Source organism: Acartia tonsa, chromosome 9 (genome assembly GCF_053477335.1).
Source record: "Acartia tonsa isolate MP-2025a chromosome 9, ASM5347733v1, whole genome shotgun sequence".
Taxonomy (NCBI): Eukaryota; Metazoa; Arthropoda; class Copepoda; order Calanoida; family Acartiidae; genus Acartia; species Acartia tonsa.
The window spans coordinates 11,054,939-11,080,916 of NC_137268.1; the positions used below are offsets into that span (position 1 = coordinate 11,054,939).

The 25,978-nt window shown below is 33.8% G+C and overlaps 3 protein-coding genes and 1 pseudogene across 6 annotated transcripts in view; 1 reads left to right on the top strand and 3 right to left on the bottom strand.

The window, feature by feature from the left end:
- LOC145328203 (uncharacterized) overlaps nt 1–25,978 on the top strand; it is a 131,452-nt pseudogene that overhangs the window by 99,449 nt on the left and 6,025 nt on the right. Inside the window, exons 4-7 of the transcript XR_013882393.1 lie at nt 23,809–23,943; nt 24,438–24,558; nt 24,883–25,058; nt 25,458–25,592. The product of XR_013882393.1 is annotated as an uncharacterized LOC145328203 (transcript). The remainder of the gene's footprint in view (nt 1–23,808; nt 23,944–24,437; nt 24,559–24,882; nt 25,059–25,457; nt 25,593–25,978) is intronic.
- Nucleotides 644–12,779, bottom strand: LOC145328338 (RNA-binding protein 34-like). Its single transcript, XM_080171968.1, has 6 exons — nt 12,647–12,779; nt 11,323–11,365; nt 6,465–6,812; nt 4,049–4,107; nt 2,260–2,365; nt 644–736 (listed from the first exon to the last, which is right to left on the bottom strand). Exons 1-6 carry the CDS (start codon nt 12,775–12,777, stop codon nt 644–646), a joined length of 780 nt encoding a protein of 259 aa, XP_080028094.1. The 5' UTR covers nt 12,778–12,779.
- Naa20A (N-alpha-acetyltransferase 20 A) overlaps nt 12,793–25,978 on the bottom strand; it is a 146,397-nt gene continuing 133,211 nt past the window's right edge. Inside the window, exons 1-6 of one of the 3 annotated variants that reach the window (XM_080171812.1) lie at nt 17,374–17,481; nt 16,019–16,089; nt 15,325–15,445; nt 14,598–14,754; nt 13,486–13,631; nt 12,793–13,207 (exon numbers count right to left, since the gene is read on the bottom strand). In XM_080171812.1, coding sequence (XP_080027938.1) covers nt 13,517–13,631; nt 14,598–14,754; nt 15,325–15,445; nt 16,019–16,089; nt 17,374–17,434 — 525 coding nt within the window. In that variant the 5' untranslated portion in view covers nt 17,435–17,481 and the 3' untranslated portion in view covers nt 12,793–13,207; nt 13,486–13,516. Of the gene's footprint in view, nt 13,632–14,597; nt 14,755–15,324; nt 15,446–16,018; nt 16,090–17,373; nt 17,482–25,978 lie in introns of those variants that run through there. The other 2 variants (XM_080171810.1, XM_080171813.1) reach the window with 2 other exon arrangements.
- Nucleotides 17,588–20,957, bottom strand: LOC145328212 (tryptophan--tRNA ligase-like). Its single transcript, XM_080171808.1, has 5 exons — nt 20,759–20,957; nt 20,027–20,104; nt 19,375–19,466; nt 18,771–18,841; nt 17,588–17,793 (listed from the first exon to the last, which is right to left on the bottom strand). Exons 1-5 carry the CDS (start codon nt 20,940–20,942, stop codon nt 17,679–17,681), a joined length of 540 nt encoding a protein of 179 aa, XP_080027934.1. The 5' UTR covers nt 20,943–20,957; the 3' UTR covers nt 17,588–17,678.

The following is a 25,978-nucleotide window of genomic DNA, read 5'->3' on the forward strand; positions in this document are numbered from 1 at the left end:
GAGTAATGTAAACATTTTTCTCGTATTCATTCGAATCCGGTGGATAAGAACCGGTTCTCATCCATACGAAAAAACTATGTCTAGCATCGTATTATATCCAGCTTTCTACGAATATAAAAATGTACAATCATAAGATTAACATCAGTATAATTGTACATTCTATACCCGCGAGAAATAATAATTCTCCTCCTTGGGGGGAAACAACTAGAAATTTCGTTATAGACCACTGACACACATACCCTTTAGGTATCTATAATACAAAGTAGAACGATGTCTGTCTGTCTGTTTATAGCGAAGGATCTCGCTAACCGCTGAACCGATCGGGTTCTCCTTTACAGGGTAGCTTCTCATAGCTCCCAGGAAGGTTTATAACTATTTTCTTGGGGTTGGGACACCCCCAACCTTCCTAAAAAATAAAAATACCCCCCCACCCCATAAAAAAATAATTTCTTTTTAAAACTAAAATTAAAATAGTGGGGTCGACTAACCCCCCCCCCCCCAATTTAAAAAAAAAAATTCCTTTCAATCTAAAATACGAAAAATTGGTTTGATCAAACCTCTTGGGGCAAGCCCCTAGAGGCTAGGGGCAAAGCCGCTAGTCTTTTATTTAGGTGACAAAAATTGAGATTCCAGATAAAAAAATTTATTCCTCAATGTCTCCACATTCTTGAAAAGCTTCGTAGAGATCATTCTCGTGAACATTAGGTGGAAGGTTGCCCAGAAAAATGGAGCGATTCTGTTTACAAACAAATACTTCTATGTCTTTAAATTAAAATAAACTTTTAAACTTAAAATGTAAAAATGAAAACTGAGAAAGATTTAGAATAGGTAGGTATAAAATGTCAGAAATTTACATGATTAACCGAGGGCTTTAATTCATAACCAAAGTTTTAAGGGTATAGTCCCTTTAGTGGCAACGCCCCTTGAGAAGCGAATCGTCGTATTTTTAAAATGGCTTTTAATAGGTTATTTTAGGTTTTATTGGGTTAGGTGATTGCCCCGCAGGGTTAGAGTACCCTGCAGGGGCTTGAAATAGGAGAAAAGATACTGTGGAAAATACGAAGATTCGCCCCTTAAGGATCGTTGTCACGAAAGGGACTATACCCGGTTTTTAAACTTTTGGAAGTACTTATATCACCCCAAAATTGGGGTTAACATTTTATGGAGGTTGGTAATACAGTATGACCCTCGAAAAAGTATTTTTTAGCATCTGCAGCCCTTATATCTCAATGAATTATTAAAAAATGTATATGTCCTTGTTCTCTATAGATTTCCACATAAGTAGATATAAAAATATTTTTTTTACCTCCATTAACACCGGAGATTTTTAGAGCTAAAGTTTTGAAAAAGTGACTGAGGAAAAAGTAACTTTTAACATGAAACGACTTTTTTAGCAAAATTAAGGTAGAAGTCCTTTTATTTTTGTTACTAGCAGAAACTTTATACAAAAATGAAATAAAAAATTTAGGCTTTGAGTAAAAAGCATTTTTTTACACATATTTTTTGAGTCTTTTTGGTTTAATGATATTTTGAAAAACTTACTTATTAGGCAAATTTGTTTTAGATTAAAAAAACAAATAAATCTTTATGAATATAGCAGGAAAATTGTTTTTGTTTCATAATCCTAACTTTAATAACAAAAAAGTTATAAAGAAAATAAAATTAGAACATAATGATTTTTTAGTCTAAAAAACTTAATTAACCCCCTATTAAATGATTGAGATGTCAGAAAAGGGGGCGGAGCAACTGTCATAATTAATCCTTTCCATAGATAAGGGTAAATAAATAACCTAAAATTTGCAAATAATCAATTCATTCAGTAGTATTTTTTGCCATTTAAAATTGATATTTTTTGGTGGAATAAAAAAGAAATAATTAGTTAACTTGTTTTTCTTTGTGTATTATTATTCAGTTGCCAGAAAAACATAATATAACCATCCAAAAATTATGAGAAACAAAAAAAAATTCTTTTTCTCAGTCACTTTTTCAAAACTATAGCTCTAAAAATCTCCGGAGTTAATGGAGGTAAAATTAAAATTTTTATATCTACTTATGTGGAAATCTATAGAGAACAAGGACATATACATTTTTTAATAATTCATTGAGAAATAAGGGCTGCAGATGCTAAAAAATACTTTTTCGAGGGTCATACTGTATATTTACAAAAATTAGGGACCCCCAAAATTGTTTGGGGAGAGAAATCGCCCCTTTACCCTTCCTTCCAAGTTTCCAAAATTTCAGTGCTAATAGTATTTGTTCCTTTTCAACTTCTTTTCTGAGTGCCATATCAACTTTTATAATATGTTCTTCTACACGTGTACCATTCAGCTTCGTAGCTTTCTTCGCCTCTTCCACTGTCGAAAATCTTAACATTACCAAGATTATTAGTATGTCATAAAAATATTTCTGAAAAAAATTAAAATGGCTGGAAAAGTAAAATTTTATACTTAGAGACTAACACACATCATACTACCTACATTGAGGTCTCATGTGGTCTATTTAATAGTTTTAAACTTTTAATGATAATTCCTGTAACACTTATGTATAAAGCGTAGCTACTCCATAATTGTTAACAGAAAGTACGTCTCTCAATATTAAACATTATTATGATACTATTGAACTACCTTTTCACTTGATTTTTGGGATATTATTGATTCCCATGACGAAAAGGCACATTGTTTTTATTGCTATTACTCTAAATTTGTTAATGTTTGTTTTCGTCTGATTTTATGATCTTCGCTTTATGGATATTTTCATCCTTGTTTGTTCTTGATGGGGTTAAATGAGCCACGCAGATTTTTAAATCACTTTCAGTTTTCGTACAGACGTACACAAGGACCGACACTTTAAAAATATTATCAGTACTAAATCTATACAGGGAGTAAGGGAGGGGACAATGGGCAATTAATTCAATTTAAGAGGGTTCGCTGAAAAGCAATGAAAACCAGATTTTTTAAAGAAAATTTTACCAAAATTGTAAAGGGATCATGGTAACCTAATTTAGAAGAAAATTAGTTCTAAGAAAATAATCATTTACTTGAAAATTAAACTATCAACACATCACAATGTAGTAAACATTCTGTAATTAATCACTAGAAAAATCTTGTTTAGAACTACCTCAACCCTTCTCATATATTTATAACTGACACGTAAATTCAAGCGGTTCTTAGATTATTTAATGCATAAATATCACAGTAGAGTTTCTATACATGAAATGACATTTTCTTGGGAAAAATTATTTGTTAAAACCAGCCATTAATATTAAATTTTTCTGTCTGCATATTCAAACCTAGCTCAGCTAGTTAGCGGGGCATTGATGTGCACAATAGAAATAGAAGAATAGAAGCATATTCTGAACCCTTTTTTCGTCCAATCTAAGAAGGAACATTTCTAGCAGACAAAAGTATTGTTTACTTTCGACTCAAGCTGATGTGGATTCTTAAGAAATTATAGACTCGCTACTCGATAGTGAGGCAAAATTATTTTTGTGAAAAATCATCCAAAAGCACATTAAAAATCTACAAAAATTAAACAAAATCATATGTTAATAACCCTTTAAGATTTTATTTAATTTTGTAAATTTTTTTATTCGATTTTGGAGGATTTTTCACAAAAAATAATTTTGCCTCACCAGCGAGTTGCCAGCCTAACTTTTTTTTTAAGAATCCACCTCGTTACTAAGCTTTCAAATTTAAACGAAATTTTTGGGCAATTAACTCTGATTCCGCAAAGCTTTCTAATAAGAAAATATACTGTTTACAGCTGACTTTTATGTATGTATGAAATGAAAAAAAACATGCCTTCGTAGCAAAATGTGTACACAATTTCAACCAATGAGATCCAATGTAAATTCCGATGCGATTCTCCTATTGGCTCAATCAGACATTCCCTCTCTTTCTTAGTACCTTTATTATGTGCACGTACCCAAAGTCAGTCAGAATCTGCTGTATTCGTGCATATTCCCTTTAAGCCAGTACCCAAAGTCTGAGACTCCTAAAAATTGAATATTCGATCCATTGTCCCCTCCCTTACTCCCTGAAATCTATACCTGATATATGCATTGATATTCTTTGTATCTGCGTGAAATTTTTTCGCAACAACAGCGACCTGAAAATCGTAAAGGGAGTGGTAGCTTTTACAGAATTCCGTAAAGGTGTGTGTTTTAAGACTTTAAAATAGGAGTAAAGCACTTAAATTTTTTTTTGGCAGTTGCTCTAATATGGTAGGTACATTATAGAACTGTGGAGAAACGGTGGCAAAACCGCCACTGCCGCCAAAAAACAGTATATATCGCCATTTTTTTTGCTTGTTCTCGCTAAATTACACAAATTTGAATCATTTAAGACATACCTACCTATTATTTTCTAATAAAGATAAACTTTTATTTGTTCTGAACACTTTCTTTTTATTTTAATTAGTGATGGCAATCCGTCGAATTTTTGGGCTGGATTCGGATTCTTAAAAGAATCTGTCAAAAAAAGTTGCGGATTCCTTGCGGATTCCAGATTCTAGCAGTATTTAAAAAAAAATAAATGAAGCAGGAAAAGCTGTGAAATGAAAATAAATACCTACATTAGTAATTATTAAAAATATTTATGTAGAAAAAAATTTAAGTGCTACATATGTCCTAAAAATTAATGTGCTTGGTATTCTCTACCGGACTGTGTATATTTTGATGTCGTGTGACCACTGTACAGCCAATTAGAGGGCTTAGTTGATGATGAGTGGATTACAAGCTCATTACGTGATCATTGGCTGTCCAATCTGAGCTCTTGGATTCAACAGCTCATCACGTGATTGTTGGCTGGACAATGAGAGCTCTGCGTTACCAGCTGATCTCTCAACTTTGTAGTTTATGTGGGAAGAGATGGGGGGTGGGGGAATGGTGGTGTGTGGGGTGGGGGGGGGGGGGTTGATCTTTGCCTTCAAAAAGAGGGAGTTGAAAGAAATACTCAAGACGCTAATTTTAGCCTACCAATTAAGAATCCTGAATCCGCTATTATAAAAACAGATTCTGGATCTGGATTCCAAAATTGGCCCAAAAATTGGGCAGATTCCGGATCCAGATTGCCAACCAATTATAATATTAAAAACATGTCCCAACTCTACCAAAAACGTGTCGGCGATTTTTGACAGGACCGGGCGTTCGGCCGCCATTATTTCACCAATTTACGTTATTACCCATTAAAGCAACCGCCATGCCAAATTTTACAGTTCTACTCCTGTTTTAAAGTCTTAAAACACACACCTTTATTGAATTCTGCAAAAGTTACCACACCCATATTGAAATAAAACAAAATTATGTGATGAGTGTCATTTTTACATAGTGATTTATCGTATTTTTAACTACTACCCATTTATTATTCTAGATTTTAAAAATTAAAAGATTTATGTTTTAGAGCATGGCCGAAAGACAAAACAATGTGTTTTGTGTAGACTAGATGTCCAATTCCATATATCAGGAAATTTTCGCTGTTGATCTTCAATACCAACTAAGAAAATCAAAGTTATACTACACCGCCCCATACTGACTGACAGAAAGTAGCTTCGCTACTAAAAAATGGGAAAGAATAAAAACAGGGACTGAAAAAAATTATATATTTAAATGAAGCAGGTGTTACACAGACCGACAAACAGGAGTGACCTTTAGAGTAGCTTTGACTCTAATAATTTTTTATCGCATCGTATTATAAACTGCTTTCCGCGGATATAAAAGTGTACAATTATAAGAGGGGGGGGGGGGGGGGGTTAATGCAACCATCTTGTAATCAGTGAGCAAATGGCACTTAGAATTCGAATTTGATCTAAAATTTTGCACGAGTAATCCTTGGTAGGTCTATTTTCCCTAAATTGAACAAAAAGTTGGAAAAGTAAAGGCTAACGGCTCAGTCATTTAGCCATTTTTAAAACTATTTTTAAGGCAAATCGTCACGAAATATATTTCCACATAATACTCTTTGCTGCTCCAAAACGTTTTCAAACGGTTCTAACCGCTAGTTGCTGGTACTAGAAATCAAAAAATGTTTTTTTTTTATCATTTCACATGATTTAAAGCAAAAATATGTCTCAAAAACTTGATTCCTACATAATTTTTTTATGGCAGATTTGCCCTAAAAATAGCCCAAGCCGTCACTTTTTCAACTTTTTGTTTGATTTAGGGAAAATAGACCTACCAAGGATTACTCATACAAAATTTCAGATCGAAATTCGAATTCTAAGTGCCATTTGCTCGCTGATTACGAGGTGGTTGCATACCCCCCCCCCCCCCTTAAAACCAGCTTTGCTAGCCCCGAGATGCCGAAGGCTCAGGCTAACAAAATTGGTTTTGATCTTTTGATAGTACATTTTATATTCGTAGAAAACGGGATAATACGATGCGATACATGATTTGTCAGTATGCTTAGAACCGGTTCTACTCCAGCGGATATTCATCGGTTTCAATGCTATACTAGAATTAATCTTACCCTTTTGCTAACTTTATAATCAGGCCTTGGCGCATTTCTAAATCTAAGGGTTTCAATCTTTCCAAATTGACGAAACATTGTTTTTAAATTATGTTTTTTTTTAACCATATCTAATGGCAGATTTCCCACAAAAATTGTTCGACTTTCTTTCTCCGGATCTTTGTCATCCCTGGGGTAGTTATTGTCTACCCTCTTGACGCCAGGTGCTTTCTTGCCCGTGATAGGTTGTATTTCAACCTTCTCCCCTTCTTCAGTGACAGCGTATAATTTTTCTGCAAACTTTTTTGCTGCTGCATCGCCTTTAAGCCTTTCTTGCCTGTAGAAAATTGCCCTCTGTCTCCTGCTCATCTAAAACCATATTGAACAAGATTAGTAGTCATAAAAACTTACCTATTACTGTTGCACGGCCAGATGAAAAAAGTTTATTTTAGCGTTAGGCAAAAATGGCTTTGCAATTGTATCAGTAAGTAGGTCTAATAACACCCTTTGCTAATTTTAAAATCCAACTAAATCTAATTTTTGAGAAAATTAGATTTGAAAATTAGTTCAATTTTCATCCTCTAGGAGTTACCGAACAATCATGACAAGAAAAGCAAAGATAATTAATTTAAAATTTGCCTTTATAAAGTTCTTCATAAAACCTCTCCTGAAGGGAGTTAATTAATGGCCATTTTCATCAGTTGCTTTGCTAAAGTCATGGAAATTCAGCCTTAAATAAATCATATATAGAGTGGTTTTATGAAAGACTTCATAAAAGCAAAGTTGTAAAGAAATAAAAAATATGAATATTTGTTTTTCTTATTATAGATGAATGTAAGCTCTTAGGGGCTGAAATTTGAACTTGAAATTTTCAAACTTAAAGGGGTAGTTTCACGAAATGCATTTGAACTTAATTTAGTGAACCGAATATTTTATCCTGGTTAAATGGTTAAATTACATTTATATGGCATATATTTGAAAAAAATTCAATTTTCTACCACATAGTTTTTGAAATATCAAGACTTGAAAATCGTCTTTTTAAATTGCATACATCACAAAAAGACAATTTTCAGGTCTTGATATTTTAAAAACTACGTGGTAGAAAATTGAATTTATTTCAAATATATGCTATTTAAATGTAGTTTACCCCATTAACTAAGAAAAAATATGCGGTTCACTAAATTAAGTTCAAATGCATTTCGTGAAACTACCCCTTTTTCAAAAATTAGATTTAGTTGGATTTTAAAAGTAGCAAAGGGTGTTATTAGACGTACTCAGGGATAAGGGATAGGAAACGTAGGGAAATATTATTTCAGGCCTATTTCAAGCCTAGGCCTAAAAAACTAGTTTTGGGATGACGCAGTAGTTCGTTATAAACAGTAATGAAATAGCTGTGTGTGTGTGTGTGTAGATAAAGTCTAGAATAAAATTCAGGTAGCTAGTCTATATATTAATGGCTTTTGTTAAAAGCACGTTATGATGTTTTTTTGTCTCTTGCATTTTTATTAAAGAGTAAAAATTTTATTTAAAAATATTTTTTTTATCATTTCTTATTAAAATTCGAAATAAATAAATTTAGTACAATAAGTAAATAAGTACTTGGGTAACCTTCTATCAATAATCTTGTTCTATGTTAGTAGAATAATGTTTTTTGTACTTTTTAGCATTTAATAGTACATTAGTTGTTTCATTCAATTCCATATAAAGTTTTAAATTTAAAATACAACATTTCATTTATAAACTACCAAATGAATAAATTCGTAGCTACCTACTTTCCAGAAATTATCACTCTATTTTTGTTTTTTATATATGGTATTTTTTAATGTAAACTCTGGGCAGATTTGATATTTAAGTTGAAGTGATCGAACACCTTTTCTTATTAATTCCTATTTTTATTTCTTAGCAGACAAGATAAATTTTTTTATTGCCGCGTTTAATTATATTCTCATCCGCCAATTGGTGATTGGTTGATACAAAACAGGCCGATTTTTATTGGTTTAGAGAGATAGCTACTTGGGAGCATCCGCCAGTTTAAAAGGAATTTGTAAAAGTTGCAATATCCCTTTAGAATCTAGGCCGGGACCTAATTAATGGCCAGGTTTCCTATCCCTTATCCCTGGACGTACTTACTGATGCAATTGCAAAGTCATTTTTGCCTAACACTAAAAAAACCTTTTTTTATCTGGCCGTGCAACAGTGCTATGCCTCTTAGAAATAAACAAGGATGACAACATCCAATTGAAAATCTAGGAATCGATCTAGCATCCCAAGTGATCGACGAATTTTAATGAAACTTGGTAAAAATATGGAGAATGTGAACTTATTTAATCCCTGAACATTTGAGTCGTCTAGCTTGAAAAGGAGCCGAGAAACTCAAGTTTCCCCAAAAACGTTTCAGACGGACGGCCGTACATTTCAAATTATAGAGTAGCTTCGCTACTAAAAATATGACGGTTCTTTCAGACAGACAGACGATAGAATAAAGGTGTAGCACAATCAAACAAACTTTTTAGAGATCGTTGTTTTGAATGTCCCAATTGCCATTCAGTTAAGGAAGTTTTCCAAATTATTCCTTTACTGCTTATGCGCTCATGAATGCAACCTTGTGCACAAGTTTTAAATTTGATAGGACGATACCATACATACCGAGACAGTCGCAAAAATGTAGAAAAGCCTTGCTTTTAAAGATTGATCTATTACTATAACTCTCAATTTACACGGTTGTCCACAAATAATAAAAAGTGGATTAAATAAGGGGGGGGGGGAAGTTTGTACAGTTATAGGAAATAAAAATTCAGTATCAAATTTTGGCCTGGCCGTTTGGGCTTGTTTTTTTAGTTATCAACCTAATTCTTTTTGTAAACTCTCTTATATGATTGGATCTACCTGTAAAACTTTGAAAATTGAATTTTGGGACTTTCCTTTTAGGGGCTAGTGGTGCAAAAGACCCCCCCAAACACTAAAATTTTAGGTTATGAGCTTATTTTTAAAGATATCGAGCTGATTTTTTAAATGGAACCTTTTCTTGCATAAATGAGTTGATTAGCCATCCCATATTTCATTTTTGCACCTTACCTCTAGGGGCATGTAAGCTCAAAACTTATAAATTTTGTATTTGGGGGGGTTGTTTTACTCCAAAAACTCCTAGAAGTGCAAAAATTAAATATGGGGTGGCTAATCAACTCATCTATGTAATAAAAGGTTCCATTTAAAAAATCAGCTCGATATCTTTAAAAATAAGCTCATAACTTAAAATTTTAGTGTTTCGGGGGGTCTTTTGCCCCACTAGCCCCTAGAGGGAAAGTCCCAAAATTCAATTTACAAAATTTTACAGGTAGATCCAAACATATAAGAGAGCTTACAAAAAGAATTAGGTTGATAACTATAAAAACAAGCCCAAACGGCCAGGGCAAAATTTGGTACCGAATTTTCATTTCCTATAACTGTACAAACTTCCCCCCCCCCCCCTTAACAAAGTAGATGAATGGATTTGGATATTCTGCATAAGATTTACCTATTTGTTTTTTTCCGGCTGCAATATATTTTTCACAAAATTTAGCAGGTGGTCCATGCATTCTCCTTATTAGTAGCGAAGCAACTCTATAATTTGAAATGTCCGTCAGAAACGTTTTAGGGAAAACGTGATTTTTTCGGCTCTTTTTAAAGATAGACGCCTTAAATTTTCAGGGTTTAAATAAGTTCAAATTCTTCATATTTTAACCAATTTTTTAAAGATTCGTCAATTGCTTGGGGTGTTAGTTAGATTCCTAGATTTTTTTAGTTTCAATTACTCAACTCCTATTCAAGATAGACGGCTGAAATTTTCAGGGATTGAATAAGTTCCAATTCTGCATACTTCTACCTATCAAGTTTATCGAGCTTTGCAAAGGGGGGGGGGGGTTAATGCAACCATCTCATAATCAGTGATTAAATGGCACTTAGAATTCGAATTTCTATCTAAAATTTTTCATGAGTAATCCTTTGTAGGTCTATTTTCCCTAAATCGAACAAAAAGTTGGAAAAGTAACGGCTGGCGGCTCAGCCGTTTAGCCGTTTTTTGTCCATTTTCAGGGCAAATTCATCATTAATTACGTAGGAATCAACTTTTTAAAACATATTTTTGGTTTAATTTATGTTAAATGACAGCAATAACCAAATTTTAAATTTCTAGTACCAACAGCTACCGGCTAGAACCATTTGATGAGGTTTTTGAATGAGTATTATGTGAGATAGGTTTCGTGACTTTTTTGCTCTAAAGATAGTAATAAAATGTCAAAACAGCTGGCAAAAAATGTTTTTTTTTATCATTTCACATGATTTAAAGCAAAAATATGTCTCAAAAACTTGATTCCTACATAATCTTTTTATGGCAGATTTGCCCTAAAAATAGCCCAAAAACGGCTGAGCCGTTAGCCGTTACTTTTCCAACTTTTTGTTCGATTTAGGGAAAATAGACCTACCAAGGATTATTCATGCAAAATTTCTGATCGAAATTCGAATTCTAAGTGCCATTTAATCATTGATTACGAGATGGTTGCATTAAACCCCCCCCCCCCCCCTTGGTTGTGGTGCTAGTTCGATTCCTAGATTTTTAAGTTTTCGTGATTTTCTAGACTTATATTCAAGATATACGACTAAAATAAATTCAGACATTAAATAAGTTTACATTTTACATATTCCCACAAAGTTTCATTAAGATTTGCTTATTCGTTGGGATGCTAGATTGATTCCTAGATTTTCACATTATAACTTTTATAAGGTTTCGGGATTTATTTTTAATGTTTATTTTTTTATGACACTTTTTTCCGGATGTCCATCCATATTTTATTTAGCTTCGCTACTTATGGATGGTGTCATCCTTAGTTTACATTTTACTTACATTTTCTTCATCTACTTCCATTTCATCGGCATGGGCTCGTTTTCTATTTTCATACATTTTATTTTTTAAGGTAAAAATTATTTTATCAAATTTCAAAAAGGGACATAATAAAATTCAAAAACACCGATTAATATCCGGTGGATTAGAACCGGTTCTCATCTATACGAAAAAACTATGACTAGCATAGTATTATATCATTATCCAGTTTTCTACGAATATAAAACTGTACAATTATAAGATTTAAAGCAGTTTTCTTCTTTCGGCATCTCGGGGCTTAAAAAACTAGTTTTAATCTTAAAATGGCACCTACATTTCATAATAGAAAGCTGTTTATAGTACGATGCGAGATATGACTCTTACATTTTTTATATTTCAATACATTAATTTATTTAGTTATAATAATAGGTGCTTTTCTCGGTTGAGCACTGATACCCTACAAATATTTATTCTTAATAGGGTTGGGCCGGATACTTTTTTGGCCGGATACCGGATATCCGGCTGATTTCAAATGCCGAATATCCGGTAACCGGCCGGATATCCGGCCAATGCCGGATATCCGGCAAATATCCGGTTATCCGGCCAAATTACCGGATATCCGGCCGGATAACCGGCCAAATTACCAGATATTAAAGTAGTAAAAAAAAAATTTCTTCAGAAATCTTATATAAATTTACAAAAGGTTAAACTTATTCAGAAAAAATGTTCTTCTAGCTTCAATAATAAGAAAATTATAGCCATTTAAGATTTTAAAAAGCAGAGATTTTTGGTGTAAAGTATAAAAAATTATAGAGCCGGATATCCGGCCGGATAGTTTCAATATCCGGTATCCGGCCGGATATTGAAAATGGCCGGATATCCGGCCGGATATCCGGCCCAACCCTAATTCTTAATTCCTAAATCCTGCAGGAAGCCCTAACCCTTTGGGGCTTCCCAATACCCAATATAACCTTACCTAAGTATCAAACAAAAAAACTAACTTCCTTTTTAAAAGCGAAGCTTTTCTATAATTAGGGTCGGTCCGTCCGTACGTCACAGTTTTGCAACAAATTTTCTTAAAATATTGTTTGTACTGATGCATTAATATTCTGCTAATTCAGTTCTGACAAGTGTTAATGTTCGTTTGTCCTTCCATTTCAGAGCTTCGCCTTTATGGATGTTGTCATCCTTGTTCTTATTTAAATTTCAGTATTGTAACTCTTTTTTAAGTTGAATTCCTGTAGTTTTGGTTTCAAAAATTGTCACAACCGCCCCTCCCTTTATTTTAAAACAAGGAGAAGAAAATTTTAAAAAACAGGACATGTTAAGGTAAATAAAGAGTATGAACCTAGAAGGTATAGCGTTATAATCATGTTGGAAATCTTTTTTCTCCGTCTTTTTAAACAACTCCACAGCGGGGCCAGCAACCTTCCCCTTCTTCTTGTCCCCAGATATTATATCCACCAAGGAGAATACCATTGTGTGCTTGTCAACTCTGAAATTAATTCTTTTTACAATAATAAGTAATATTTGGGCCAAATAAAAAATATCACATTTTTAAGGCCAAAATGTTTAATAACAAGAAAACAGACAGTTCCTCTCAAAGTGCCTAGACGAGCAATTCCCCCCCCCCCCCCGCCCCCATCCTCTCCTATTCAAATTTTGTTGTTGGGGGGGGGGCCAAAATCTTTATTGCAGGGATTTATTCTAGAAAAAAACCTACATTCCCGCACATTTTCAATTTATTTTTTAACTAGGGGGAAGTAGGGGGGGGGGGGGGCTTTATCGCTCGCTAGAATCTTTAGCAAGGCACAAAAAAAAAACACTTTTTAAAGGGGCGCTACTTATATTTTATTCATCAATAAAATAAATAAAAAAATATAAACAAGGAGATGTGAGGTAAAGGGTTCTGATAAACATAGCGTACATAGAATTAAGTAATCATCATTTGAAAACAATTACTAAAAAGTCTAATTTAAATCTTCTTCATATAATCATCTTTAAATGTTCCGATCTCATTTTAAGTTGCTTATTCATAAAACGAACAGCTACGAGTTTGACCCAAGCCTCTTGAGACTTTGTATTGGGTTGGTTCATCACTCAAATAGCCTCAAAATACAAGAGCCTTGGAAATCTTATAATTTATTTGATTTTCATATTAAAAATTAATAAGAACCCCTAACCAACCATCTCCATCTATATTAGCGCCCCTCTATTGTTAAAATTCTAGTTCATCTATTCTGACAGGTTCAGGTAGGGGGACAACACTCTTTAGCAGGCGGTCACGAGACAAAGCTTTGCGCATGTCGTACGCATCCTCCTCGTTTTCTCCACTGCAATCAATCAATCATCAAATAATCAATCAATCAACAATTTCATATATTTTTAGTAGCGCAGCTAATCCACAGTTAATATTTACCCGTCCATTTGTCACTCTTTAAAGAGTAGTTTTGAATCGATATTAATACATGGATGTTTCACCAGATTTTCATGTACTCTAATAAAGTGATACTCGCAGCTGGTTAAAATAATATGCTTATCTTAAAGGGGGGAGGCGGATGTGCCACTTTTTGAAACCAAAAGTAAAACGTGCATGATCTCAGCCCATAAAAGAGTTATAACTCTAAAATTCGGCACAGCAGTTGCTTTTGTGGAGAACAATATGGAACTGTGAAGAAACGGCGGTGAAACCGGCGCTCCCGCCGAAAACCGCCGAATTTTGTTTTGCCTTTTCTCGCAATAATAGACAATTTTCAATCATCTGAGATAAACTTTTTTTCTCATAAAAATTTCCCTTATATTTTCACGTGACACTTGTAATATGTCAATATTAAAAAAATTGCAAGTGTAAAATCTTACAAGTGTCAAGTGAAAATATAATCCAAATTTTTATGAAAAAAAATTCGGCGGAAAACGGCGGTTTTCGACGGGAGCGTCGGTTCCGCCGCCGTTTCTTCACAGTTCCATATTGTTCACTACAAAAGCAACTGCTGTGCAGAATTTTAGAGCTGTAACTCTTTTATGGGCTGAGAACATGCACGTTTTACTTTTGGTTTCAAAAAGTGGCAAATCCGCCTCCCCCATTTAGATAGCTAAAACATCAAGCAAAATATTATCACTGTATGCTAGAGATTTTTAACATAAAAACTCTTCAACTCAGCTTGAAATCTATCGCAAAAAGTGGACAATGTAAGATAAATAATCGTTTTTCTTAATTTTCAAAGCAACCTGAATTTACGTCCATTATCCTATTAACGCCTCCCTGAATATTTACGCTAAAATGATTAATGATTGGTTGCCTGTAATAATCCAACACAGTTCTATATATAACATAGCCCAGCTTCTCGTAAATTCCGATAGCCAGCTTGTTGCTCACACGGACAAACAGATCTACAAAGTAGCAACGCTTCTTGTCTGATGTTACTTCTAGTCCGTCCATCAGACGCTTAGCTAACCCTAAAATAAACAACATTAGTTTTTATTAAAACTTAACTCCTAGGTACGCTTTTTAGAAGTGAAAAAAAATGTTGTCATTTCGTGTACAGACAAACAAAACCCGTATAACGCTAAACTTATAAGCTAAAATATCAACAACAACAAAAGGGTAAAGATACGCCAAATTTTATTCAGACAGACACATATACTAGTCTACTTTAGCAGATATACTACCAATTATTGGAGAGAATGATTGGATATTGTCTTCTATTACTGTTAGCGAAATATTTCATGGGTTGACGGTAGTAATACGCTAGTTACCTATTGAATAGCGTCGCTACTTATTGACAGAGAGGGGACAATGGGCTTTTCATTTAACTAGTTCCCAAAGTAATGCTTTCTTATTCTTTAGTTTAACAACTTTGGGGACTTTAGTGAATTTTGATTTGTTGATTCATAAAATTGATTTTTGAAACGTTTCAACCACTAATTTTAATCTACAGAAGGGGTAGTTTTGTGTAACTTTATTGGAATTGTACATCAATTTATCGGCCATTGTCTTATCTCTTTAGATCCCTGTAAAAATCCTACCTAATCTTCTATAATCTGGCCCAACTGTAACTGCAGTGACGTGTCCGTGCCAGTTTTCTCCCACACCCTCACATTTACCCATCACATACCCCATTAGGTCTCCACTTGGAGATTCTGCTACCTAAATAAAAATCGTATTTAAGGGGGCTGGCAGGGGTACTGTGTATTCTGCATTGGATCCCCTATTAAAGAGGGTGGGGGGAAATTAAAACATTTTCCATCTTCCCCTTATTGGGGGAAAAGCTGAATGGGGAAGGGGAGCAAAATTAATCTTGTGCAGAATATACACCCTGGGGGCTGGATAAAATGTCTTGATGAACATTAAAGTAAAAGAATAGGAGGGGCATAAGCTATATGTAACTCTGCCCACAGGGCGGGGACCTGGTCACAATTTTGTTTAGGGTCTTTGAAATCAGCTGATAGCGTCGGAGATATAAACACAGCTGAGTCCCTACAAAAGAACAGAACGCAATTTGCTAGAAGACGAAAAGGGTCTTCACCCCTTGGGCAGATAATTGTTAACAATAAACAAAACTTGTTTTAATATTATGATTGTACTTATTTACATTCGTACAAAACTGGATATAATACGATACGATACATGATTTTTCAGTGTGGCTGAGAACCAGTTCTTATCCACCGGATATTAATCGGTTTAAAAGCCATACTGGTAATAAAATGATGTAATTCTTACCATAAAGTATTCAGGCCATCTAGCAAGATATTGTAAATAAAACCCGAGTCCAAAGTTTTCTGTCAAGGGATCTAAATAAGATATTTAGTTTTAACTTGTTATGCTTTTATGTCTGTTTAAACATCTAGAATTTATTAACATTTAAAAACAAGTGTCATAACGATGACTTTTTTTAAATAAGGTTATTTTATATGATTTAGAAAAGGAGATATTTAAAAGAGAAAAGGGGTTCATGTAATAGAACTGCTCATGTTTTTAAAAGCGTAGCTTTTATATAATTAAGGTCGGTCCGTCCGTCCGTCCGTAACGGTTAGCTCTTTTCGTTAATTTAAGCATATTAGAGTTTTCCTATCGATTTCAAACTTTGCATGGTGATTCTTGTGGTAGTTAGGTACAATTTAGAAAGCGTAGCAGCTCTATAATCGTTACCAGAATGTCCAGACGTCCATTTTGAACATGTTGATTTTTAACTTTTTTATCAACAAAGGGGGGAGGCAGATGTGCCACTTTTTAAAACCGAAAGTAAAACGCGCATGATCTCAGTCCATAAAAGTGTTACAGCTCTAAAATTCGGCACAGCAGTTGCTTTTGTGAAGAACAGTATAGAACTGTGAAGATACAGCGGCGGAACCGCCGCTCCCGCCGAATTTTTTTGCCTTTTTTTCGCCAAATTAGACAGTTCTCAATCATCTGAGATAAACTTTTTTTTCTCATAAAAATTTCCCTTATATTTTCACGTGACACTTAATATTTCAAATATGTCAATATTAAATAAGAATTGCAAGTGTAAAAGTGTCGAGTGAAAATAGAAGGGAATTTTGCTACTAATTCAATGGATGTAGTTAGTACAAATTTTTATTTATTTCAAAGAAAACGCCATTTTCTTATTATTGGAAGCTTGAAAATACAAAGGAGTAATAGTTAATTATCGCATCTTAATATCAGGGTGGGCATACAAAAAACCCACCCAGGGTTTTTCAATAAAACCCCCAAAAAAACCCTTAAAACCCTGGGTTTTTAAGGGTTTTTGGGTCGAGTTTTTAAGGGTTTTTGGGTTGGGTTGGGCTGGGCTTTTTGAAAAAACCCTGGGTTTTTCCCCACCCTGCTTAATATAGACAGCTTTCTGCAGATATTGAAATGAAAAATCTTTTAAAAAAAACAATATTAATTTTATGTTTTTTATTCTAATATTCGTGGAAAATTGTCTGTAATAGGATGCTATACATATATTATTTTTCAGAATTGCTAAGAACCAGTTCTAATCAAGCGGATATTAATCGGTTTCAAAGCCAAAATGGAAAAATAATAAGAATTATTATCTTTATTGACTATGTATGTATAATTATAATTCTTACCTAAATTAATTCCATTAAACCTAAATAAATCATCACAGGTGAATGGTCGTAGAGTTGTCATTTTTATTCTGAAAAACAATAACAAAAATTTATAATCAACTTTTCCACAACAAATGTATTTCTATTGATATTTAAAATTTCCATATGGAAAACATGTACTGTATAGGTATGTTATACCTAATATATTTTTTTTATTAAGCCAAAACGTTAATTACTTTCTCCATACATAACTACTTATCCATACTAAACGTAATTTTAACATGTAAATTTTAATTTTCAATTCTCCTAAGTATCAATTATTTTGATTAATGAAATCCAACAAGTTTCTTTACATCCGTGATAGTTTGTGACGCTATGTCCCTTGCACTTTCTTCTCCTTGCTTTAATATGCTATCAAGATAAATTTCGTCCTTCAATAACCTAAAATTTAAAAAGCATGTTTCAAAATGGGTATAGAATATATACATGGATATTATGACAAGGGAAAAAATTCATATGAATTTATAAATTGATCAGTTTGTTCATCCAGTAGGATGGGAGGGGGTGGGTTTGAAGGGGGACATCGTTATTTTTTAGCCCGCTGCGAGTTTCACTTTATTAGAGAATAAGAAATTCTGGTGTCAGATCCAAGTATAATATATCCACTTGTTTCAAACCTTTTAATTTGTATTTGACATTCAAGAACAATTTTATCCATGAGTCGCCTAAGCAACAAGAAAGAAATACAAAGTCTTTGGAATTATTAACAACAAAATGACACAAGTCTGATAAATAATGATTACTTAAAAAATCTTCAATCTTAACAAACTGAAACATCCTAGTTAGGTACAGAGTATCTGTGCTTTAAAGGGTACTATGCACGAAAAATAGCAAGTGATTTAAATAACCTTCCAGCAGTGAGTTTAAGTAATTTTTTGTGAATATACTACTTTTCTGTTTAATATAGTAATATCACCATGGTTTTATAAGAAAAAACTTTGAAATGTTAAATTTTTTTAAACGAAATATCGTCAAATGTTTTGTTTAGTTCAGAGTGTAAAATAAAATAACACATTAAAACATCATTTATTGCCGTTAAATGCAAAACTACATTAATCGAACTGCTGGAAAGTACTTAACATCACTTGTTCTCGTGCATAGTTCCCTTTTAGACATGGTATTGGTAATTATTTCTGGATCATGGAAAGAAAACGAAGTTACCGGTTTCGTCGTTTTTTCACAGTAGCCTTTCTCCTATTTCTAGCCCCTGCGGGGGGCTCTAGCCCTGCGGGGCAATCATTACCATTTACTTAACCTAACCTAACCTAAAATAACCCTTCAAAAGCTACTGTGAAAATACGATGAAACCGGCAACTTCGTTTTCTTTCCATGATCCTGATTTCTTTATAAGAGATTACCTGTTCATTTCAGCTCTGATAGGGGACAAATGTTGAATTAAAGAGTCTGTAACCATTTCTTTAAACTTCACCTGAATCATCAATCAAGTTTTTTTTTTAGATAAAACTTTTACCCATAATTAACGCATTTTCAGAGAAGAAGCTATAGGCCTCATTGTTTTGATAAATAAAATGTACCTAACATCTTAAATTTTTTAAATTATATGTTGTCTAATTGATCCAGAAATAAACGACGATAACGGGTACTTCACCTAAAGTTGAAGATAACCATCAACTATAAAAAAATATTGACTCAAATTCTTTTATTCTTTTTTTAAGCTATAAGTATTACCTATTTGGTATAGTCCCTTTTGTGGCAACGCACCTTAAGGGGCGATTCTTCGTATTTTTCACAGTAGCTTTTCTCCTATTTCTAGCCCCTGCGGGGCCAATTGCCTAACCCCGTGTGGCAATCACCTAACCTAACATAACCTAACCTACCTATAAAAGCCATTTTAAAAATACGACGAATCGCCACTTAAGGGGCGTTGCCACGAAAGAGACTATTCCCGTATTATTTTCTAGGAATTTATCTACAATAAATAGGTATTGAAGAAAACTCCACCTTATTCATATCATTTTCTATGATAAATTGTTCAACTTGTTCTGGAGTTTGATTACTTAATGATGCTTGAATTAACATTAGATTTGCTACTCCTAAATAAATATCATGAACAAATAAGTGATTTTTAAAAGAATTTGGCATTTCTCATCACTTCGGTCGAATTTCTGTAAATTATAATAGGTGCACAAATTTTTATAAACATATTCTCTAATTCGTTGACTTTTTTTCGAGGGAAAATATTTATAATTATTATTTATTTTTAATGAAAAAAATAGTAGGATCTTTCTGATGATTGCAGAAGCATGAAACTCTGAGAAAAAGAAAATAAAAATTAAAGATAAAATGCTGTTTTACTTTTAATTTTGAAGTATATAATTATTATTTATATATTATCCAATGATCCATTGTCTTATTCCCTGAGATCCCTGCCACTGCCAGAGTCAAACTATATTTATCAGGGCTCAGCAGCCGCGCGTCAGCCTCACCCGTATGGATGCTTTCAAAGAGGGACTGCCATATTTAGGTCATGTTAGACTTTCAGCTGATTTTTAAAATTGTAAAAGGTTGATTTCCCTGAGGCTTACAGGCGACTGACGCACAGCTGACGAGCCCTGATATTAACTGTAAATGTACAATTATGAAAATTACGAACCTGGACGATTTTCAGGATCATATCTTATTTCTTTAATTGTATCTGTTACACTTTTCTTTATTTTGTCTCTTATAATATCTAAATTAGAAATTATTATGATGATTATAAAATAAGTAAATCCTATTATATAAAGTAGTAAACGTTTTTTGTCAGTCCTAAAGGATCTCGCTAACCGCTGTACCGATATTGTTCTCCTTTACAATGAAGCTTCTTATAGGTCCCGGGAAGGTTTTTAACTATTTTTTGGAAGGGTTCTACACCCCCCTTCCCCCTGAAAAATACTTTTTAAAAACTCATTTGAGACTCAAATTTAAATGGGATAAGGTCAACTTTTCCCCCTCCTACCAGTGCCCCTAGAGGCTTCTAGGGGCGTAGCCGCTAGTTCTTTATAAATAAGCAAAATATTTCAATTCCATTATCATGTGTTTAATTAACAAAAAAAAATTGTAGGGGAGGGCATTTTTTTTAGAGGGGTAAAGGTGTCACTCCCTCCCCCCCCCCCCCCCCTCCAAGAAAATAGCATAAAACCGTCACAGGACTAGTAGGTATATTCCCTTAATAGTAGAATCCAATCGGTTCAGCGGTTACCGAGATCTTAAGATTCAGACGTTCGGACGGACAGACATCTTTCTTTGTATTACAGATAGTTTTGTGATTTATGCAAATAACTGGCTATGAAGTATGAACGGACATCTCCTATTTTTCAGTAGCTATGCTACAAGCAAAACTTACCTGGTTCGTCATCAATATAAATACAGGATTTAGTATCCGGATCCGATTTAGACATTTTCTTTTCTGGATTTCTCAAGCTTCGAACTCGGGCGTTATTACTGTCCGGTAAAATAGCCTGAAATAGAACCAACCGTTTTACCCACCGGGTTTTAAATATTTCAAGCACGGTTATGCCTCTAGGCATTGTTGCAATAAAGAACTAAATAAATATTTCCAAAGCACAAAGTATTAAATATTACAATGAAGTGGTACCTGTATGTCAGGAATAAGCATAAGGAAAAAGGATAAGAGGATGAATACTCACCCCTTTTTCATGGTAAAATACTACTTCCCCATCCCTAAATTTAGAAGCAGACGAAAATCAAAAACCGCCCAGGGCTTTTTGTAAGTCAATCATAAATAATAATGTGAATAAAAAGAAAAGCGATATTTAGCAAACAGCCGTGGGCGGTCAGAATCAGCTGAATGTTCATTATGAAAAAAATTTCCCCCTTTTTAGAAATAGAAGGATTTATCTTTCATGAACAAATTTTTTTAAATAAAAATAAAATTCTATGTAATTTTTAATTAAAACATTAAAACGAAAATATCTAATGTAATATTCTTGCCCTAAATATGGAAATAGTAAATAGTAAAAAAATATTTTTTTAAATAATTTTTAATCCTCCCATTTGAAAAGTAGTGGAATAGCAATAAATTCTAGCGCGGCAACAGCGCTAAGTAGGCCTCTTAGGCCCACTGCCTATTTTCGTCTTCTAGTTGCTTCGAATCCTCTCTTTTATTTTTTTCTCTATGGGAATAAGGTATAACCAACAAGCAAAATAAATCTTTTAAAAAATTTGGGGGGCAAATGTAGAAGTCGTCAATATTACGATGTTTTGCCCCCCAACGACAGCTGAAAAACACGTATAGGTTTTGTGATTTTTAAAAAATCAATTTTGTTATTGGTATAAGCTGCCTATATGTCTTTATTAGAAGCACGGCTATTCTATTGGATATTGTGACCGTGGAGTTTTGTCATCAATTTAGGTTGCTAATATAGTCCTAAGTGTTTGGTCAATACGTCCCTCCATGGTCAGGGGGGAGGGGATGGGGTAAAGTCATAAGGGGAGGGGGCGTTATCGTTTTATTAGAAGATAGCTGGGAGTAACATTTACAGAGTGACCACTCAAAATTTACAAATATATAGTACATTTATAGTACATGAAAATTTTCATATAGTACCATATAGTACACAAAATTTTAACTAATATAGTACCATATAGTACACAAAATTTTAACTAATATAGTACCATATAGTACCAAAATTTTAACTAATATAGTACTATGTAGTACCAAAATTTTAACTGATATTTGTAGTAATACCATATAGTGCCAAATATTTAAAAATAGTACCTATATATCTTATTAAATAAAGTAGTAAGGGTTTTATGTCTGAAGCTTAAGATCTTATTAACTACTGAACCAATTGGGTTGGCAATTTTAGGTAAGCTTCACTTAGGTCGTATGATGGTTTAAGGATTTAATTTAAGTTTAAGCCCTGCAGAAAACCAACCTAGCCAGCGGGGGTTAGCTTCAGGTTAGTTAATGCTAATTTTCGCTCAGAATTTGAGTTTCTTGACCTAAAAAGCTATATTTTGATATATAACAAGATATATATTGGAAAAAATGCACTTAACCCCTGCGGGCCACCAACCTAGCCCGCTAGGGCTAGCTTCAGATTAGTCTAATGCTTATTTTAGCTCTGAATTTGTGTTCCTTGACCTAAAAAACCTATAATTTAATGTATCACAACAAAACACTAAAAGACTTTTTTCAAAAAAAGTCCTAAAAATGAACATTTACTGCTTAATTAAAGGTGTCGCACAGAAAGGTATTAATCAAAACTTATACATTTCACCGACTCAGAATTACCAATTTTTTAAAATTCAATGGAGCATGAAAACACTTCTGATATATTCTCCTTAAGACTACCTGTTCAGGGATACATCAATTACTAAAATCAGTCAATAAATAAGGAAATTATGCCCCAAAACATGAATATCCCTGTAATAAGGTTTCCCCTCTGGCATACTGGATTTACTTGATTTACCTCACTCAACTTTCTGGCGTGTTGTACAGTGAAAAAACTACCCCCCCCCCCCCCCTTATTTTTTATTGTCTTCAAAATTAAGGGGGGGGGTTAAGTCTTTGCCTTGCTGTGCTTTTTTCCTCCTTGCCGTTTTCCAGACATTAAAAAACTACCCCCCCCCCCCTTATTTTTGATTTTTGTCAAAACTAAGCGGGGGGGGGGGGGTTTCGGTGCTCCAGTCTACCACATGTAAGCAAGTACCAGCTTTTGTGCTTTTCTTCAAGCGTTTTAATGGAGAAACCAAGATAGTTTCGTTCATAAGTAGCGAAGCTATACATCAAATTAACAATTATCTTAAAAAAATGACAGATTAAGACAGTTAAATGACAGTTAAAATTTCACCTTCTGAAGATTAACATTCTTAATAAATACTTTCCAATCTATATTTGTTAAAGTACCCAAAGTCTTTCCGCAAACAAATGCTCCTTTTAACTTTTGGGTACAAAATTGATTTACAGTTCAATGTCCCTTTCTCTTCCTAAAACTTAAAAAAATATGCAATTTTGAAAGCATAATTAACATATGTTATAATAAGATTACATATCTGTAATTAGACAGGTGCAATTTTGTATTGTTTGTAGTGTAATAATCTATTCATATCACACTTTTAAAGTGATTAATTATGTGATTTAAAACATTTGTCAATTTACTTACATTTCAATAATACAAATTCACATATGTACAGGTATTTAAGGGGATAAGACAATGGCCGGTGCATGGATGTACATCCCAAATGATTATATACAATTGTAGATTACAATAAGTGGTTGAAACCTTTGGACACTCAACTTAATGAACCAATCTTTCAAAATTTAATTAATGTACTCAAAGTTGTTGAGTATAAGAAAACTTTGGGGACAAGTGTAATAAACAAAGTATCCAGGTATATCCTTCTACATCCATTTATTTTCTTATTCAGGGAGATGAACGAGTATTTCCATGTGAATATTGTGGGAAGGGATTCAAGAGAAAGTATGACATGGAGAAGCACGCCAGGTCTCACACAGGAGAGAAGCCGTACCAGTGCGGCGTTTGTGGCAAGAAATTTGTCCAGGTACACTGTTAGATAGATATATAGAGAGATAGATAGATGACATGGAGAAGCACGCCAGGTCCCACAAAGGAGAGAAGCCGTACCAGTGCGGCGTTTGTGGCAAGAAGTTTGTACAGGTACGTCATACTGGCCTACCACTTGCCAATTTAAATGTATACTATTGCCATTGGTCAATTAAAAAGTATACTGGCCTGCCATTGGTAATTTAGTTCATCGGCCTGTCATTGGTCATTTGTATTGTATGACGTCATTTTTGTATAGGCACTATAAAGAGCTTCCCAGGTACACAATCATATATTTTACCCTGGTCTGTTGGTCAAGATGGGGGGGGGGGGGGGCAAGATTAGGTACTGCGTTAATTTACCCTGTTATCCTGTATTTTTGTGCATATTGTTATGCTTAAACATACACAAGTGCTAAAAATTCTGATTTAAATTTTTTGTCTCACAAAAAATCTTTGTGCGAAACTTAAATGCAATTACTATTTTCCGTAGGTTGGATCTCTGACGACACACATGCGCAACCACACTGGAGAGATGCCCCACGAGTGTTCAATATGCGGCAAGGCATTCTCCATCAAGGAGAGGCTCAAGCTTCACATGAGGATTCATACAGGTATTGTCATAATGTAAAAGTAACAGTATGACTGTGTGCTTGTATGTACCGAAGGATCTCGCTAACCACAGAACGAATCGGGTTCTTCTTAACAGGGTAGCTTCTCATAGGTCCCGTGAAGGTTTGTAACTATTTCTGTTAAGAATCTAAAGCATTGTAACCTACAATCTACAAAGAACAACATAACTGATATTTATTTCGTCTTTATGTCCAACTTTAATCTCGACAACTAGAAATGTTTACCTACTATTCTAATGGACACAATTCTAATAATAGAAAATTATTAATTAAAGGTAAATTACTAAATAATTTTTTATATTGCAGGCGAAAAACCATTTCGTTGTGACTCATGTGGTAAATGTTTTGCTCGCGGCGGGCAACTGATTGTGCACAAGAGAATCCACAGCGGAGACAAACCATATAAATGTTCCCACTGTGAGATGGCTTTCTCTACGTATGGTAACTTGAGAAATCACGCGGCATTGCATCAAGGCGTTAAGGTAAATTTTTGACGCTATAACACCCTTGACCAAAATTCTGAAGACGCCTGTAAATATTTCCAGTATGGCTGCGAAACCGATGAATATCCGCTGGATTAGAACCAGTTCTCAGATATACTGAAAAATCATGTACAGTATTCTATTACAGACACTTTTCTACTAATATTAAAATAAAAATGATAAAATTAGTTTTAATTTGATTTTTCTTTTTAGATATTCGCGGTAAGCTGTCTATAATACGATGCGATAAATTTATGCTTGCAATAAAGTTGGGCTTTTTAAAGTAAGGTTTGGGAAATCTGTCTTGATAGCCATAGTTCAGCTGGGTATGACATAAAGTTTTACTGTACTCGACCTAAATTACTGTATTAAAATTTACTATATTTCCTGATTTTTAAGGATTTTCAATGTCACTTGTGTGAGAAATCGTATCCCCGCGCAGATACTCTGAAGAGACACATACTAAGCTTCCACGAGGGAAAGAAAATGTTCCAGTGCAAAGTCTGCGACAAGAGCTTCAAGGGACATATTAAGGTAGATATACGGATGGATAGATAGATTGATAGAAGATAGATAGAAAAATAGATATTCATAAAAAAAAGATATATATGAATAGAGAAAATAGATGGATATAAATAAAAAGGACAAGAGCTTCAAGAGACATCTCTAAGGTAGATATATGGATAGATAGATAGATGGATAAATGAATAAATATAAGTAGACAGATAGCGAAACCAATTATAAAGAAAGAACAAGAGCTCAATGAATGACAGGCAAATCAGGCTTTAATTTTGTACATTTGAGTTTTTCTCGAGCTTTACAAATATTTTTTACTAAAATTTAAAAAACAATGAGATTCCTATACCAAGTACTCATTCAAATTTCAAAAACAGCTGTTTGCCCTTATACATTTGAAACTT